This window comes from Madurella fahalii (assembly GCF_045866475.1).
Source record: "Madurella fahalii IFM 68171 DNA, scaffold_2, whole genome shotgun sequence".
NCBI classification, from domain to species: Eukaryota; Fungi; Ascomycota; class Sordariomycetes; order Sordariales; genus Madurella; species Madurella fahalii.
The window spans coordinates 8803834-8818267 of record NW_027263972.1 but is presented as its reverse complement, the minus strand read 5'-3'; the positions used below and the strand labels follow the sequence as shown (position 1 = coordinate 8818267).

The following is a 14434-nucleotide window of genomic DNA, read 5'->3' as shown; positions in this document are numbered from 1 at the left end:
GAGGCTTACGCGCGACTTACAGCTAAGAGAGGGCTCTAGGTGGAGGCAGAAGAGAGGCAAATCAGGGTCGCCAACAGCGTGCGACCAGGGTACAACAAAAACGAAGAGCGGACGATGAAATCTGGGGGGGATGGAGGGAAAGAGATGAAGTCGAGAGCTGGGGTCGATGCGGCGAAGGTAAACAGGACGTTGAACTGGTTGCGCAAGGAGCCGGCCAATCACAACACGCGATGACCTCGAGAGGAGGCCGGGCCAGGGGGATGGGGGAAGGGTTGCGATGGAGCTCCGCCTGCGGCAGAGCACGAGCATAAAAAAAAAATAAGTCGGTGGGAGGGTGGTGTGTGTGGTCGCCCAGGTAAGGGGTGACCTGGGACCGCTCGGTTCTCCCAGGGCGCAGGCGAGTATCCCTAAACAGACACGAGAAACGGAAGAGCAGTCTGGCTACATCCAGGTCGTTCCGCAGCCACCGGTAATTGGGTCCATCAGCCGCGGACGGCGATCCAATATCGGACAATGGAACCACTCAACCACCCGCCGCTGTTCCTCGAGCTGCCGCGCTCGCCCCCCCCCCTCCTCTTTCGCCAACTGCAGGCCCTGCGCAGCCCTGCGCAACCCGGCGCCCGCTGATGACTCTGCTGAGTAAAGTCATCAGCAAGCCTGTCGCAGCCAAGACGCTGAGAGACCGTGCAAGTCATGTGAGAGGGTGTAATTTCGGTGTTGCAGGAGGGAATTCTTTCCGGAACCAAAGAGACGTTTCCCCTTCTTTGGGGGATGTGGTCTAAGCCATCCCTGTCGCCGTTCGAGAAGGCTGGTCAATGCGTTCTCGAGCCGGCTAAACACCGGCCCGGTGGCTTGGCTCGCCAGCAGTCGGGAACCTGGAGAGTCGAGGCCAACGCCGACGGGACCATCTCGTCGTTCCGACCTCGAATCCGTCCCGCACATCCGCTACCAGCTGCCACCATGGCGTCCAAGGCGGCAGCGAAAGCTGCAGGCGAAGCAGTCAGCATCACAAAAGTGAGTTCTCATTTGCCAATCGCTCAATTGGCCGGTGTTCGCTTCGCTACGCCGCCCTCGGCTCTCGACGAATTCTAACGCCCTTCCCAGAAATACACGCTCCAATCGACCGGGATCTGGGAGCGCCTCCGCCGTGCAACAGCCATCGACCCCAACCGGTCCAACGGCGTCCCTCTCAACCCCTACAACCGCAATCCCGCCCCGGGCAGCAACGACCCGCTCAAGTACGACGACCCCGTCACCATCCCGGCGGGGGACATCGCCGACAACCCGTACTGGAAGCGCGACGCCCGCCGCAACTACCCGCGCGCGAGCATCGTCGGCCAGGCCCAGCAGGTCGCCCTCCTGACGGTCGGCAGCGCCGCTGAGCCGAGGGTCGAGCTGATCGGCGAGGAGGGCAGCAAGGCCCTGGTCAAGGCCGAGGAGGACGGCAAGACGGCGGGGCTGGCGACCTACCTCGAGAATAGCGGCGTCGAGGCGGCCAAGAGGGTGCTCCAGATGACCGGCGGCCTGCCCCCGCTGCCCAGCGGGCAGAGTCTGGCGACGGGCAAGTGGGATGTGCACAAGTATGAGCTGGACGAGGAGCAGTCGTACACCGAGAAGTGAGTTTTTTTCGTGGCGCTCTTTTTTACTCTGGTGTGGGTGATGAGCTAACGAGATTTCAGCTACCCATGCAGATCGTTTGTATAAACGGGGTTGGGGTAGATGGGGAGATGAGAATGAGACCTTGTACATAACGACGGCAAGAAGACGAGGTGTATAGAGGTGTGCATTCATTTTGAGAGTTGACGCTCTTCCCTTACGCCGGATCCGTGCCTATTACCCGTTTCCGCTCAACCCCTATGCAACCGCCTTAGCGCCTCGAGCTCGGCTATCACGGATATTCACACAATCCACCCTACTCAAGTCTCAGGCCGCGTCCCGTCATACCTCTGCCACTTCCCTGCCCCTACCCGACACCCCAGGATTATGAGTCTCGCTATCCCCATCCCCCCTCTGCCCTTCCCCAACCATCCGCTCGATGATCTTTGCCCTCCCCTGCGCTCTCCGTAACCTGTCGTCAAAGTCATTGACCGCCTCGTCGGTGTTCTCAGTCGACAAGCTCTCCGTCTCGGCGAGCGCGTACAGCGCCGTGACATGCTTCTCCAGCCGGGGGTTATGCGGCAGCGGCGGGAGCTCCATCCTGTCACGCTCACCCTCCACCTCGACACGCTCACTTCTCCCCTGACCTAATACCCCAGACCTTCCGGCGATTTCCCCACCCCCTTCTTGAACACCCGTAGAATCTGAAGAATTGAGCGCCGGACTACCCGTTGAAGTCTGCTTTGCCTCCTTGGCTCTCAGCCGGTTCGCCCACACAATGGCGCGCCCCTGCAGCCGGCCGGCCTCGACAAACTTCTGGAAACCCCGCTCGAGACCAAGCTGGCGCCCCTCGGTGCGCCCTGCCACGAGCCCGTCGGCGTGGCCCTGGTTGTAGCCTTGGGTGTAGAAGTCATCTTCAAGGGTGAGGAGGGTGTCGAAGGGGTCGTCAGTGGCGGTCGAGGTGGAGGTGATGGCCATGATGCTTGTCTGGGTGACTAGTGTGTGATTGTACAAAGGTTGTGGGTTGGATCGTGTATGTGGTGCTCAAAACGTCAGGTAGTATCAAGACGGGCAGATTCTGGGGGTAGTGAGAGGTGAGAAGGTGAGTTGGTTACTAAGGATCGGTGAGCTGTGAGCTAGCGGGGTCCAGGTTGATTTAAGGACGGTTGAGGCGACGGAGCGCGGGGTCGATTTTTCGGACCCCGCATCGACGCCGGTGGCGGACGCCGACTTATACCAGCCCTCGACCAGAGTCGCTATTACTACCTACACAGGAGTATTTCAGGGGGGATGATATCGGGAGTGTAGAGGTCCGTCTGAATTTTTTAGAAAAAAAACACTTTAAAGCTAAAAATTAGATGGTAAAGGCTTGTGAAATATGGTAGTTACAGCACAGACAATCCCGCTCTTCTATACTCACACCACTCACCAAAAACACCAAAAAATGATGTCCAACCCTTGGATCATCTCATTCTCGGATACGGGGAGTCGAACCCCGGGCTGTTGAGGGCACTCAGAGCTGAAGCTTGAGAGTCAACGATGTTACCGCTACACCATACCCGATCTGCGTCGTGTGTGGCTCCGACAGGGAATGCTTGTTGGATGGGGCGTGAGGAAAAGAGGTTTATTTACCTAATGCTAAGCAACGGGAGCCCACAGCCAAGCGGAGAGCCAAGACCTTATCCGTCTACAATACACCACTCCCTTCCCTCTCCTGTTCCCCAAGGCAAACGAGCAACCATCTAGTGCAGCATCACCATCCCGCCGTTCGCACAAACCACCTGGCCCGTACACCAGCCCGCCTCCTCGGAGCACAACATCCCCACGATGCCGGCCACCTCCCTCGTCTTGGCGGGCCTGCCCCCGCTCTCCCTGGCGTCGCTGACGACGTCGTCCTCATCGACGCCCTCCCTCGCGCGCATCAGCGGCGTGTGCATGACCCAGCCCTTGATGCCGGCCAGGAACTCGGGCGGGTTGGCGGCGTACATGGGCCCTTCGACGGGGCCCGGGTTGACGGCGTTGACGGTGGCGCTCTCGGCCAGCTCGCGCGCCCACGTGCGCGTCATGGCCTCGAGCGCCGCCTTGGTGCCGCCGTACACCGACTGCGTGACGAAGCCCGTCGACGACGAGACGGACGAGATGTTGACGATGCGCCCGGACCGGTCCGTCGGCAGGTACGCCTGCGCCGCCTGCACCACCAGCAACGGCCCCAGGACGTTGACCCGGTAGGTGGCCTCGAAATCCGCGATGGTGACGCGCTCGAGGGGCGCGTTGAGGGCGATCCCCGCGTTGTTGATGATGATGTCGATTTGGAACTTGTTGTCCGGGCTGGAGAAGTTGTTGCGGGCGGCGGCGATGAGCTCGGATGGCCCCGAGGATGTGCCGACGTCTGCTTGGATAGCGACGGCGCGGACGTTGTAGGCTGAGGAGAACTCTGAGGCGAGGGAGTTGGCCAGGTCGGTGGAAGAGGGCGATGTGTAGTTGAGGACGACGTTACAGCCCTTGGACGCGAGGTTCTTGGCTACGGCCGCGCCGATACCTGGAGAAGAGTTAGCCATCGAGAACTCGGTGATAAGAGAGGGACGGACCCCGAGAGGCGCCGGTGATGATGGCGAGTTTGCCGTCGAGGGGTCGAGACATTGTCGGATACCACGATGTGTGCTTTGCTGATGTCACTGCCCGTGCCCAATACGCAAAAGTACGAACGAGGAGTCTACAGAGTCAATTGGACGTGATTTGCTTAGATATACATATATATACACACACAGAGGTAACTCGGTAAGAAATCCCGCGCCCGAGGTGTAAGTGACACCTCTCGGGCGGTTTGGAGAAGCACAGTGCCCCGCATCTCCGGCGATGTCGGCCGAGCTTCGGGAGGCGCTGCCCCTCCATTTGCGCGGCTACAGGGACCCCACATGGCAGCTCCACAGCGCAACGGCTGCGGGACAAGGCTATTCAGTTTGGACTCGGGGCCCACCCCAGCCCACCGAAGCGCTCAACTGCGGTGCTTCAGCGCGCTCAGCAAACCAAACCCAACATTTTGCCGCGGCAGCCTTACACAGCACCGTAGTCCAGGCATCCCCAACTCAATCAATTGAAAGGACGAATCCTCCCCCACTACCCTCCTCCCCCCCTCCCTTTCTGCCCAGACAGCCCGCCGCAATGGACATCCGCCTCCTCCGCGCGTCAGACATACCGCTGATTCAGCACGCCAACATCGAGAACCTCCCCGAGAACTACTTCCTAAAATACTACCTCTACCACGCCCTCTCGTGGCCGCAGCTGTCCTATGTCGCCGTCGATGCCTCGCGCCCGCCCAAGACGCCCTACGACTACCCCAAGATCGTGGGCTACGTACTAGCCAAGATGGAGGAGGAGCCCACCGACGGCGTGCAGCACGGCCACATCACGTCGCTGTCAGTCATGCGCACCCACCGGCGGTTGGGCATTGCCGAGAAGCTGATGCGGCAGAGCCGTACGATCTGGCCCCCCCCCCCCCCCCCCCCCCCCCCACCTTTTTTCTTTGGCCCCTGATACTAAGACAAAAACCCCATCCCCCATGGGGTTTCCGCAGAACTGGCCATGGTCGAGACGTTTGGCGCGCACTACGTCTCGCTGCACGTGCGCGTCTCCAACAAGGCCGCCATCCACCTCTACCGCGACACGCTCGGCTTCAAGACGGAGAAGACCGAGTCCAAGTACTACGCCGACGGCGAGGACGCCTACTGCATGAAGCTGGACCTGTCGCTCATCCGGGAGCAGCTGCGCGAGGAGGCCGAGGGCGAGGCCGAGGACAGGCAGAAGACCAGGGAGGGCGAGAGCAGCAGCGCCGGCGACGACGCGGACGAGCCGGCGCTCAAGAACGGCGGCGACGAGCCGGCCGACGAAGGCGAGGCCGTCGGCGATGTCGGGCGGGACCCGGCCAAGGGGAAGCCGGGCGATAGTAAGATCAAGGTCAAGGTCGGGAGGGGGCTGGGGGTGGGTGAGCTGGTGGAGAGAGTCGAGAGTAAACACGCATGAAAGGTGGTTTATAGACGGCGTTATCTGCAGGTATTGGAAGGGGGATCATGAAAAGTTCTTTTTTTTTTTTTTCTACTATGTAGGCCTGGGACAATACGCCGTTATGGTAGAGGGTCTGGTGTCACAGTGAGACGTATAGAATTTGGGGGAATTTCCCTGTATGAAGCGTAGTCCCAGGCGAAAGACGGGACTATGACTGCGAGGGATAGAAGTCTAACTTCACTCATGCTCGGCACGATGAGATCGATGGAAGTACTGAACAGGGTAAGAAGTCTTACTTCACTCATGCTTAGTACGAGGAGAAAAGTGGGAAAATTTTGGTTTTTACCGCCCCATGTTCAGTGCGGTGAGTAGGTGAGTGGAGGCGAAGGAATCGTTACTATCATGACAGGCCTTGCTATCCCATTCGTTTACACTCATGAGCTTTGCTCATTGCGCGGTTTCCCACTGCCCAGCAAAAAAAGACCATTGGTATATATCATCCAGTAACCCCCCAAAACAGAAACGGTATCATACAATCATTAGACAACGCATAAATCAGCACCTCGCCCTTCTCGTCTCCTCCTCCGCCAACTCTCTCGCAAACTCCTCATCCGCCTCCGTCCTCAACGCCTCCATAGTCGCCGCCAGCGCCTCAATCTCCCTCTCCATCGCCAGCGCTTCCTCCTCCTTGCTGGAGAGCTTCTTCTCGAATTTCCCGCTCCCGTCCGCATCACTGTACGGCGGCGACCCGCCACCACTTCTGCTCCCACCCGCCCGTGCTGCCTGCTCCAGGGCAATTGCCTCGTGCAGCTTGAACAGCTCGGCCTCCTTCACCATGAGTTCCGCTTCTAGGTCCGAGGCGGCCTTGTACTTATCCCCCGAGGGTCCCTGGTGGGTGTTTGTATCGTTATCGGCATTGTCGTTGCCACCTGGCCAGGCACCGGGGGGTATTCCTCCGGGAGGAGGAGGCGGCGCACCACGGCCCCAACCCCATGGGTGATTGCGGAAGGGATTGGCAAAGTCCGTCACCCCCGGGAAAGGGAACATCGGATTCGGCGGCGGCGGCGGCGCGGGAATGGAATCGCCGTGTGAGACCGGGAAAACAGGAGGAATAGGCGGGACGGCGCCAAAGGGTGGGAAATGGGGGTGGTGGCGCTGCTCCCGCCGCATCTCCCTCGCCGTCTGGCGCATCTCGCGCTTGACCTGCCTCCGCTCGCGCTTCTCCTCCCTGCGGCGCCGCCTCTTTTCACGGCTGAGTTGTCGGCGCTGCCGCTTCTGCTCCTTCTTAAGCCTCTTCCATTCCCTCAGGAGGTCTTTGACCTCTCGCCGGAGTGCGGCGATATGATCAAGACGCTCGTTCCCGCTAGGCGCTGCGTTCCGCGCCTGTTTGATCTCACCCTTGATCTGCTTGACCTTTTCCTTGGTGATGGGCTGCTCCGGGTGGTGGAGCCATTCCTGGAGGTACTTCTTCGTGACGGGCAGCTGCGCATCCCGGAGTTCATCATAATCCGGCAGAGAGCCGACAGTGGACTCGGAGCAGCATGATGAGTGGGAGCTGGTGCTGGACACAGAGCTCGATCGCGATCGATGGCGGCTGTCGTGAGGATGAAATTGATGATGCCCCCAACGTCCGCGGCCGCGCTCTGGCGCGTCATGGTCCGCCCCGGACTCGCCATCTTGGCGCGCTGACGAAGGTTCAGGTTGAGGCATTGTCTGAGCGCGAGGAGGATTCCACCAGCTGTGTCCCCGTCCCCAAGCATGATGGCCTCGGCCGCGCCCGGTAAAACCTCCACAATGCCCTCCGCCAAACGGCCACCCGCCAGGATAGCTCCGATAACCACAACCACCTCTACCCCCCCGGCCCATGCCCCTTCCGGGTCCAAAGCCGCCACCAAACATCGACCGCCCATTGATACTGATCCCATTACTATCGGCAACGATCCCGCCAATCCTCACTGACCCCGTCCGGCCATCCGCGACGAAGCTATCACCAATCGTCACCCTCTCACCATCAAGGCTAATCCCGCCCCAACGGAACCCGCCTCTCCCTCCTCCTCTCCCTCCGCTGCTGTTGCCGCCGCCGCCGCCGCCGCCGCCGCCAAACGGATTGAACCTCCCAAACCGGGAACGGGAAGAAGCACCCGGAGCCGGTTCGGCAGTGGCGGTTGAACCCTGCTGATCAAAGCTTTGGTCCCACGCGCCCGGCATGTGCACCTGCGGCTGCGGCGGCTCGTCGGCCGGCGGCGAGTTACCATCACCATTAACGCGGATGGTGATGTGGCGCGGGCCGAAAAAGCCCTCGTTCCATTCGCGCACCGTCGCCTCGATATTCTGCCGGCGGCGGGCGGCATCGGCGTCGGCGTGGTCAACAGGGCAGCGGATCTGGTCCAGCTGGGCTTCGGCGTGGCTCCGACCAGAGGTCTGCGAGCGGGTGTCGTCATTGTTGTGATCGGACTTGTTATCGCCGCTGTTGCTGGTGATGCCCTCGGCGCGGAGCTTGCGGTCGATGACCTGCTCGTTGTTTACTGCCGAGTAGTGCGGCATCAGGTAGTTGGCAAAGGTCTGCCAGTCCTCGGGGCGCACATCGCGCACGGCAAGTTCGCTGGGGTATGGCAGGTTGTCTGGGGTCGAGCCATCCCTGACGGTGATGGGATGGATGATATGAGGCTGGCTGAGGAGGGGAGCTGGGCGACTCTCAAAGTACGCGGCAGCAGGTGAGTTTGCGGCATGATCAACTTCGCCGGCGAAGTTGGAGAGGTGAGAGCTCCGCGGGGTGAGCGGGGGGGTGTAAATCACGTCGCCATTTGTAGACGAGGTCGACTGATCATCGAGGGTATGCGAGTCTCTCCGGCCAGGAGACGGAGCTCGGCCGGAAGTGGAGAAGATGTCTGTCTCGGTATAAGGGGGAGGAGGCACGTCCTCAGGATGCGAAGGCATAGCGCGAATATATCAAGTCCGTTGCTCAAAGTCAGATTTAGGGTCCTTATGTCGTTCAGGTTCACAGGAGATCGTTGGTTTAGATGTCTTATGCCCTCATGAATGGCAGCAACTCTTAAGCAGGAGGTAACGAGAAGGGCTTGCTGGGACAGGCAGGTGGGGTGACGCGGATATATTGCGGGCTTATTCTTGAACACGCCATGGCGACGGTGGCAGCCTGGACTTCGCCCGTGGCCTCAGAGTGAGGCGAGCCTGTGAACGGTAGAGTAGGCTCCGGGACGCCGCGGAAGCTTAACGCCACCACATGTTGCCCAGGCAGGCCTCCCATTTGCCCAGGGCCACTGATCAAGCAACTTTAGCGAGCGGGACCCCGGAGGCTTGGCTGACATCGCCCCCTTCGCCGGGTCTTCGCTTGTTCCCCGCATCTTTGTTCCACGCAAGCCTGCGCCTGCTTACGCGGCCCCATGATGCTGTCATGCTGATTACTGAACAACCTGTCATTTTACTGGGCCGCGAGCATGCGGATGCGACTGGTCTGGATTCGGGTTGCAGGGACCATTACAAAGGGCTGCCGCGTTCTTCAGTCGCGGCCTGGAAGTACGCTGGCCTGCTTGCACCCTCAGCCTTACGGTTCGCCAAGCTGCATCGAAAAACCTATATCCTCGGTTTTATAGTGGTCGGCAAGGATACTGGCGAGGTGGTGTCGGGTTTGAGGACCCCTGCGGTAGACGTTAGTATGGGAGTCACAGCGTACTTGGGTGGATGCCCCGCAACGTACAGATTCGTCAGATAGACGTCGACGAGCTCGGGTGGTATATAGTCGGTGACGGTGTTCTCAACATCGAGGGCGTCTACTTCCGGGCCATTTGCATAGCTCACATAGCTGGAAGGATTGCCCAAGTCGCCCCTCGAGACTTCGTCGGATGGGTCCTCTGGACAGAATTTGTAGACCGGGCTTAGAGCGATGACGGGCTTCAGGTACTCGTGCGCCGCCTGGGCAGCGATGCATGATCCGCTGTCCACAAGCAGTCCCCCGTTCTGGTACACGGCTTTTACACCGAAGATGACCTTGTTGACCCTTGGTATGTAAGCCATCAAACCGTTGCTCGCTAGATTGATCGTATTGACCCCAGCACCATTGAGCTTCTTCCGTAATGTGGCGTACGGAGCTTCGCTCCCATGGGTCGGAGGCTCTAATCCGGCGATAATGACGGTGAAGCGGCGTTTTGAGGCCGCCTTGATCAGGAACTTTTCGACTGTTCTGGACGGCTGATACGCCAGCACAAAATCACCCGGGTGGATCTGAATGTCCGCAAAGCTCGCAATCTGGTCGTCGGCCTGGCCTATCTCGTCCATGATCTCTTCGATCCCGTCCATGACCTCGGATCGTAGTGTATGCACGCTCGCTGGCTGCGCCTGAGACAGTGGGGTGGAGGCTCCTGTCATAGGAGATTCGCCAGCGTCCGCTACCGAGAGCAGGTTGAACATGGACTTGGAGACTTGCAGGCCTGTCGAGACTGACGGAGGCGGCCGGATGGGGAGCGTTGGTTGCCTCGGAGGGTGGGGAGGCGGTGCGCTCGGGGCTAGGCTTTGGATGTCGGAAGCTGCCTCGCTGCCCAAGTCATCGGCATTCCGGTCTTCAGACGCCTCGTCCCGAATAAGGCCCAACACGCGCCGTACAATGTTTCCAATCACTGGTTCATGCGGGGCAGCCCGAGCCAACCTCGACCCCGCGCTCTGGATTCTGGAGAGAAGCTGATCGACGTCGTGCCATTTCGATTTTGCTACGACCTGACGGAGAATATGCGCAGTCGCCTGGGCGCACTCATCGCCTTTGACTTGTCTTCTCTTGAGGAGGCTGTGAAGTACAATAGGGTTAGGTGTGTGAAGGAGAAGCGTGGTTGAAAACGGACTGACAAGATCAGCGATTCGATCGAGGCCTCGAGGGTTTGGCCCTTGAGGGACTTTATCAGCTTGTCCAAGCTTGGCGTGTAGGTTGCTTGTGACGGCGCCATCGCCTTGGCTTTGTGTGTGGTGTGATGAGGCCGGGAGGTGGAATCGGAACTGGAAGGTAATGCCAGAAGTTTGAATTACCCCGCGTCACGCACTACGGCTGTCGATAGCCGGAGCAAAAGTTCGGGACTGACTGTTCTCTAATTGCTGTCGAAAAAAGGTCCTGCATGAGAGGTTGTGGGCAGAGGCTGCTCAGTTGTTGGGTTTGTCCAGCATCGAATTGGCTCGATGTGAGTCAATGGACGCATTCAGAGCTTCCGACGCCGAAGAAATTACAGTGGGGTAATGCAGAGTGCCCCGCACTTCCCGCAATCCCTGCTGCGGCTAAACATCGGGCCAAGGCCAGTTTGGACCCAAGGCTGTTACAATTGGTCGACAAATTTTGGCCCGCCAATTCTGAAAATCTGCGAGAAAGGTGCGACTCGGTGAAGCGACGCGAAACGCTGTGATTGTTCCTGCCAGGCACTCGCTCCTCGACCAAGTCCCTTCAAGAGCCACATATACTATACGTAATATATGTACTGGGAACCGACTCGGTCTTTCTGATACTCGCTACGCCCAGCGGATCCTCTCCAAGCAACACACACCACAATGGCGGCCGAGGACAGGGTCGAGGTCGTTGACGACAAGAAGCTGAAGAAGGACAGGAAGAGCAAGGACAAGTCGGAGAAGAAGGACAAGAAGGACAAGAAGCGCAGTGAAAGCGACGGCATCCGCAAGGAGAAAAAGGACAAGAAGAAGGACAAGGCCAAGCAGGACAAGCTCGCGCGCGCTCTCGACGCCCACCTACAAGCCGATGCCGCCGCCTCGTCCGACCTCAAGGATGACGAGATCGAGGTCGACCCCGAGGATATCATCAAACCGGCAGAGGAGCTGGTGCCGTTTGCGCTACCGCTCGCCGACGACAAGACACACAAGAAGATTTTCAAGCTGATCAAGAAGGGTGCGTCAACATTTGCGGACTGCAAAAAGCGTCCAATCTCTTTTTCATACACAAAACTTACTGACCGTCATCCACCTGCAGGTGCCAAGCTCAAGTCGATCCACCGGGGCGTGAAAGAGTGCGAGAAGGCCATCAAGAAGTGCCCACCCAAGACGGCCGCGTCAGGTGCCATCGACGCCCCTGGGCTGGTCATCATCGCCGGCGACATCTCCCCGATGGACGTCATCATGCACTTCCCCATCCTGTGCGAGGAGCACGGCGTGCCCTACCTGTACATCCGCTCGCGGGCGGACCTCGGCGTGGCGGCGTGCACCAAGCGTGCCACCAGCGTGGTCATGCTCAAGCCCGAGGGCAAGAAGGGCGGCAACGACAGCAACAGCGGCAACAAGAAGAGCAAGAAGGACGGCGACGACGCCGACATGGACGACGCCGATGACAAGAAGGTCAGCCCAGAGGACTACCTCGAGGCGTGGAAGGACCTGGTCAAGCTGGCGGAGAAGCAGTGGAAGGTGCAGGTCCAGCCGTGGGTCAAGGGCACACACCCGCTGCAGATCGCCGAGAGGGAAAAGGCAAGGCAGAACCGCTCCTGAAAAAAAAAAAAAAAAAAAAGAATTGGGATGCGGATTGCCCTTTTCCTTCTCATCTTCGGTGAACACAAATTACCGGGCAACTCCACCCATCAACCCATGGTGGCTGTGGACTGCTTGCTCCGGCTCGTCGATGATTCCTCCCGTCCTTAACTGACGCGGCCATATCCCTATTGGCTGAATCGTGGACATTGCACGGCAACCGTTTTGCGGTCTGTCTCAACATCAAATGCTTGCTAATTACCGTGGAATTACCGTGGGCTGGCTTTTTGCTCCTGTTTGACTTGGGGGCTCTCTTGTCTAGATGAATGGCGTTGAGAGGCTTGGGCTCTTTGCATGAAACAAGGGACGTGGTTTAAAATAGGCTCTCCCCGTTTGTAGGTATCGAAAATCGGAGAAGTTGTTCTACTTGGCTCAGTCATTGTGTGCTCCTCGCCGTCCATGATGGGGCCTCGATGCACATATTGAGCAAGCCAGAGGTAATGCTGCCATTAATGCCATGGATTCATTTGGGATGCTAAAGCCGCAATATAAGTACAGTTAAGGAAAGCATGAAGGATTGAACCACCCATCCCGTCCCGAGATCACTCTATCTGGGTGCCCTATCCAACCTCGTCCCCTTTCCCCTTGCTCCCGTTTAATCGGACCTGAAGGCGTTACGGCTCAGGGGGGTGCCCCGGTTGGCGCTGGCGCTGCAAATCTGTTGTCAGTATTCAGCCAGATACCTCTTGACTGGCATGATCGGGTATCGCTCACTATTCAAACGGGTTCGTGCGAGTTCCCCACCAGGTCATGAACATCGACAGGCCGACAGTCTCGAATAGCTTGGCCAGGACACTGATGCCGACCGTCTCCAAGGAGCGTTTCTCGACAAGGAGCTGGCTGATGAACTGTTGCGAAGTGTTAGTAAACCCTTGCACCCCGATAATGGTAGGACCAACGGGAACATACAGTAGGAGCGCTGGTAGCCGCGAAGATCAGACCGCCGAGGTACGCCGCGCCCTTGTAGCTGAGCGTTCCGGTGGCGTTAATGAGGGCGCCGACGCCATACGACTGCAGCGCCGAGCCGATGAAGGCGGTGCCCCACGCGACCGCCGCGCCCGTGGCTTCCCGTGACCGGAGGAACTCTTCCTTAGTGTTGGCAGTCTTGGCGCGCTGGTAAGTCTGGCCGAAGATGGGCGCGATGACAGCCAGCTCGGCGGTTTGGTTGAAGATAGTGCCGAGGGCGATAGCCGAGGGCTTGACGGCGGGGAGATCTGCGGGTGGGCGTTAGTGTTTGAGCGCAACGTAGGTCTGAGATTTGCTTTATGAAATAGCTGATGTCCATCTCCAAGTCAATTCGCCTCGACTCTCTTGAATCCCAATAGCCAGAGCAACCATTGGCATTGATCTCCGTCGCTGCCGGATGAAGCTCGACCTCGTCAGGTTTATACACCCAGCTCAAGAGATCCGAGGTCCGAGGGGGAATTGACCTGGAGATGAGCAGCGTCCGCATCAAAACCAGCAGTATCGGAGGGACACTGGCGAACCGCGACCAAAAGCGGCAAGTTGATGCAGATGGGTGCGGGGAAGGCTCTCACTGACATTGCAGAGACATGATGGATGTTGACTCGAATGTAAGTAATTTGGGGATTTTAAAGCCGGAGAGACAGAGGATTCGCCGTTCGATGAAAGCAATTTGTTTCGTTGTTTGGTGTGAGATCTACAGATCGAGCAGAAGGCAAGATATGTGCCAGCGGGGAGGCGGCAGGTTTATAACACGGCGGGAGCAGTCCCCTGGACCTGCCTTTGTGCGTCACGGGGTTTGCAGCAGGAAAGAGAACACTTCCGGGCCTCCACCTGCTATGCCACCTGAGCTGTAGAGCTTTCCACTCGCGCTACATCATCGCATCGTAGCTTCCACAGGCGGGCGCCTTTGAGGGGCTGCGTTATGACGTCACCACATCAACTGGCTGGGCAAGGAGCTGCCCCACCTTAGCATCAAATACCATCCCAGTTGGGAAAAAGAACGCCTCTTCATACGCTTCCAGCAAATGCCGGGTATTCGAAACAGGTCCTGTTTTGGTTAGGGATTCCAGCTTTCACTGGGCTCGTGGGACAATGCCCCCATACCTGACGCAATTTGAGACGATAGCTTTTATCTCGGGCCGGACGCCCCGGCGGCACCCTTCGGTTGAGCGTAAGGTACAGACAGAGTGTCTTGCTTGAATAATTTAATAATGCGAGAACCCCTTTCAGCGATTCCCCACTGCTGCCCGGTCTCCAGCCTTCTCGGCAACTCGGGCTTCACAATACGTGTGGAACACACTGCCGTTATCAAGCAAGTAGTGTCAGGCAACATCAAATCTGGGCGGGG

The 14434-nt window shown here is 58.7% G+C and overlaps 8 protein-coding genes and 1 non-coding gene across 9 annotated transcripts; 3 read left to right on the top strand and 6 right to left on the bottom strand.

Moving 5' to 3' along the window:
- Positions 1 to 960: 960 nt before the first annotated feature.
- On the top strand, positions 961 to 1704 carry MFIFM68171_05382 (uncharacterized protein; the record flags this gene model as incomplete). The annotated part of the gene is made up of 3 exons (XM_071060802.1): positions 961 to 1014; positions 1105 to 1616; positions 1680 to 1704. The coding sequence occupies 3 exons, from the start codon at positions 961 to 963 to the stop codon at positions 1702 to 1704; spliced, it is 591 nt and encodes a 196-aa protein (XP_070916903.1).
- A 234-nt stretch (positions 1705 to 1938) lies between these two features.
- Positions 1939 to 2574, bottom strand: MFIFM68171_05381 (uncharacterized protein; the record flags this gene model as incomplete). The annotated part of the gene is made up of 1 exon (XM_071060801.1): positions 1939 to 2574. One exon carries the CDS (start codon positions 2572 to 2574, stop codon positions 1939 to 1941), a length of 636 nt encoding a protein of 211 aa, XP_070916902.1.
- Positions 2575 to 3069: 495 nt separating this feature from the next.
- Positions 3070 to 3159, bottom strand: MFIFM68171_t52. Its single transcript is given in 2 exon segments — positions 3070 to 3104; positions 3124 to 3159. It is a non-coding gene; the product is annotated as a tRNA-Glu (tRNA).
- A 179-nt stretch (positions 3160 to 3338) lies between these two features.
- MFIFM68171_05380 (uncharacterized protein) lies at positions 3339 to 4236 on the bottom strand (the record flags this gene model as incomplete). Its single annotated transcript, XM_071060800.1, has 2 exons — positions 3339 to 4135; positions 4185 to 4236. The coding sequence occupies 2 exons, from the start codon at positions 4234 to 4236 to the stop codon at positions 3339 to 3341; spliced, it is 849 nt and encodes a 282-aa protein (XP_070916901.1).
- A 522-nt stretch (positions 4237 to 4758) lies between these two features.
- On the top strand, positions 4759 to 5616 carry ARD1 (N-terminal acetyltransferase A complex catalytic subunit ard1; the record flags this gene model as incomplete). The annotated part of the gene is made up of 2 exons (XM_071060799.1): positions 4759 to 5071; positions 5171 to 5616. 2 exons carry the CDS (start codon positions 4759 to 4761, stop codon positions 5614 to 5616), a joined length of 759 nt encoding a protein of 252 aa, XP_070916900.1.
- Positions 5617 to 6153: 537 nt separating this feature from the next.
- MFIFM68171_05378 (uncharacterized protein) lies at positions 6154 to 8535 on the bottom strand (the record flags this gene model as incomplete). The annotated part of the gene is made up of 1 exon (XM_071060798.1): positions 6154 to 8535. One exon carries the CDS (start codon positions 8533 to 8535, stop codon positions 6154 to 6156), a length of 2382 nt encoding a protein of 793 aa, XP_070916899.1.
- A 625-nt stretch (positions 8536 to 9160) lies between these two features.
- On the bottom strand, positions 9161 to 10550 carry GCD7 (GCD complex subunit gcd7; the record flags this gene model as incomplete). The annotated part of the gene is made up of 3 exons (XM_071060797.1): positions 9161 to 9254; positions 9314 to 10393; positions 10453 to 10550. The coding sequence occupies 3 exons, from the start codon at positions 10548 to 10550 to the stop codon at positions 9161 to 9163; spliced, it is 1272 nt and encodes a 423-aa protein (XP_070916898.1).
- Positions 10551 to 11139: 589 nt separating this feature from the next.
- On the top strand, positions 11140 to 12081 carry NHP2 (snoRNA-binding protein; the record flags this gene model as incomplete). Its single annotated transcript, XM_071060796.1, has 2 exons — positions 11140 to 11491; positions 11573 to 12081. The coding sequence occupies 2 exons, from the start codon at positions 11140 to 11142 to the stop codon at positions 12079 to 12081; spliced, it is 861 nt and encodes a 286-aa protein (XP_070916897.1).
- A 752-nt stretch (positions 12082 to 12833) lies between these two features.
- Positions 12834 to 13664, bottom strand: MFIFM68171_05375 (uncharacterized protein; the record flags this gene model as incomplete). The annotated part of the gene is made up of 3 exons (XM_071060795.1): positions 12834 to 12968; positions 13030 to 13334; positions 13580 to 13664. The coding sequence occupies 3 exons, from the start codon at positions 13662 to 13664 to the stop codon at positions 12834 to 12836; spliced, it is 525 nt and encodes a 174-aa protein (XP_070916896.1).
- Positions 13665 to 14434: the final 770 nt, after the last annotated feature.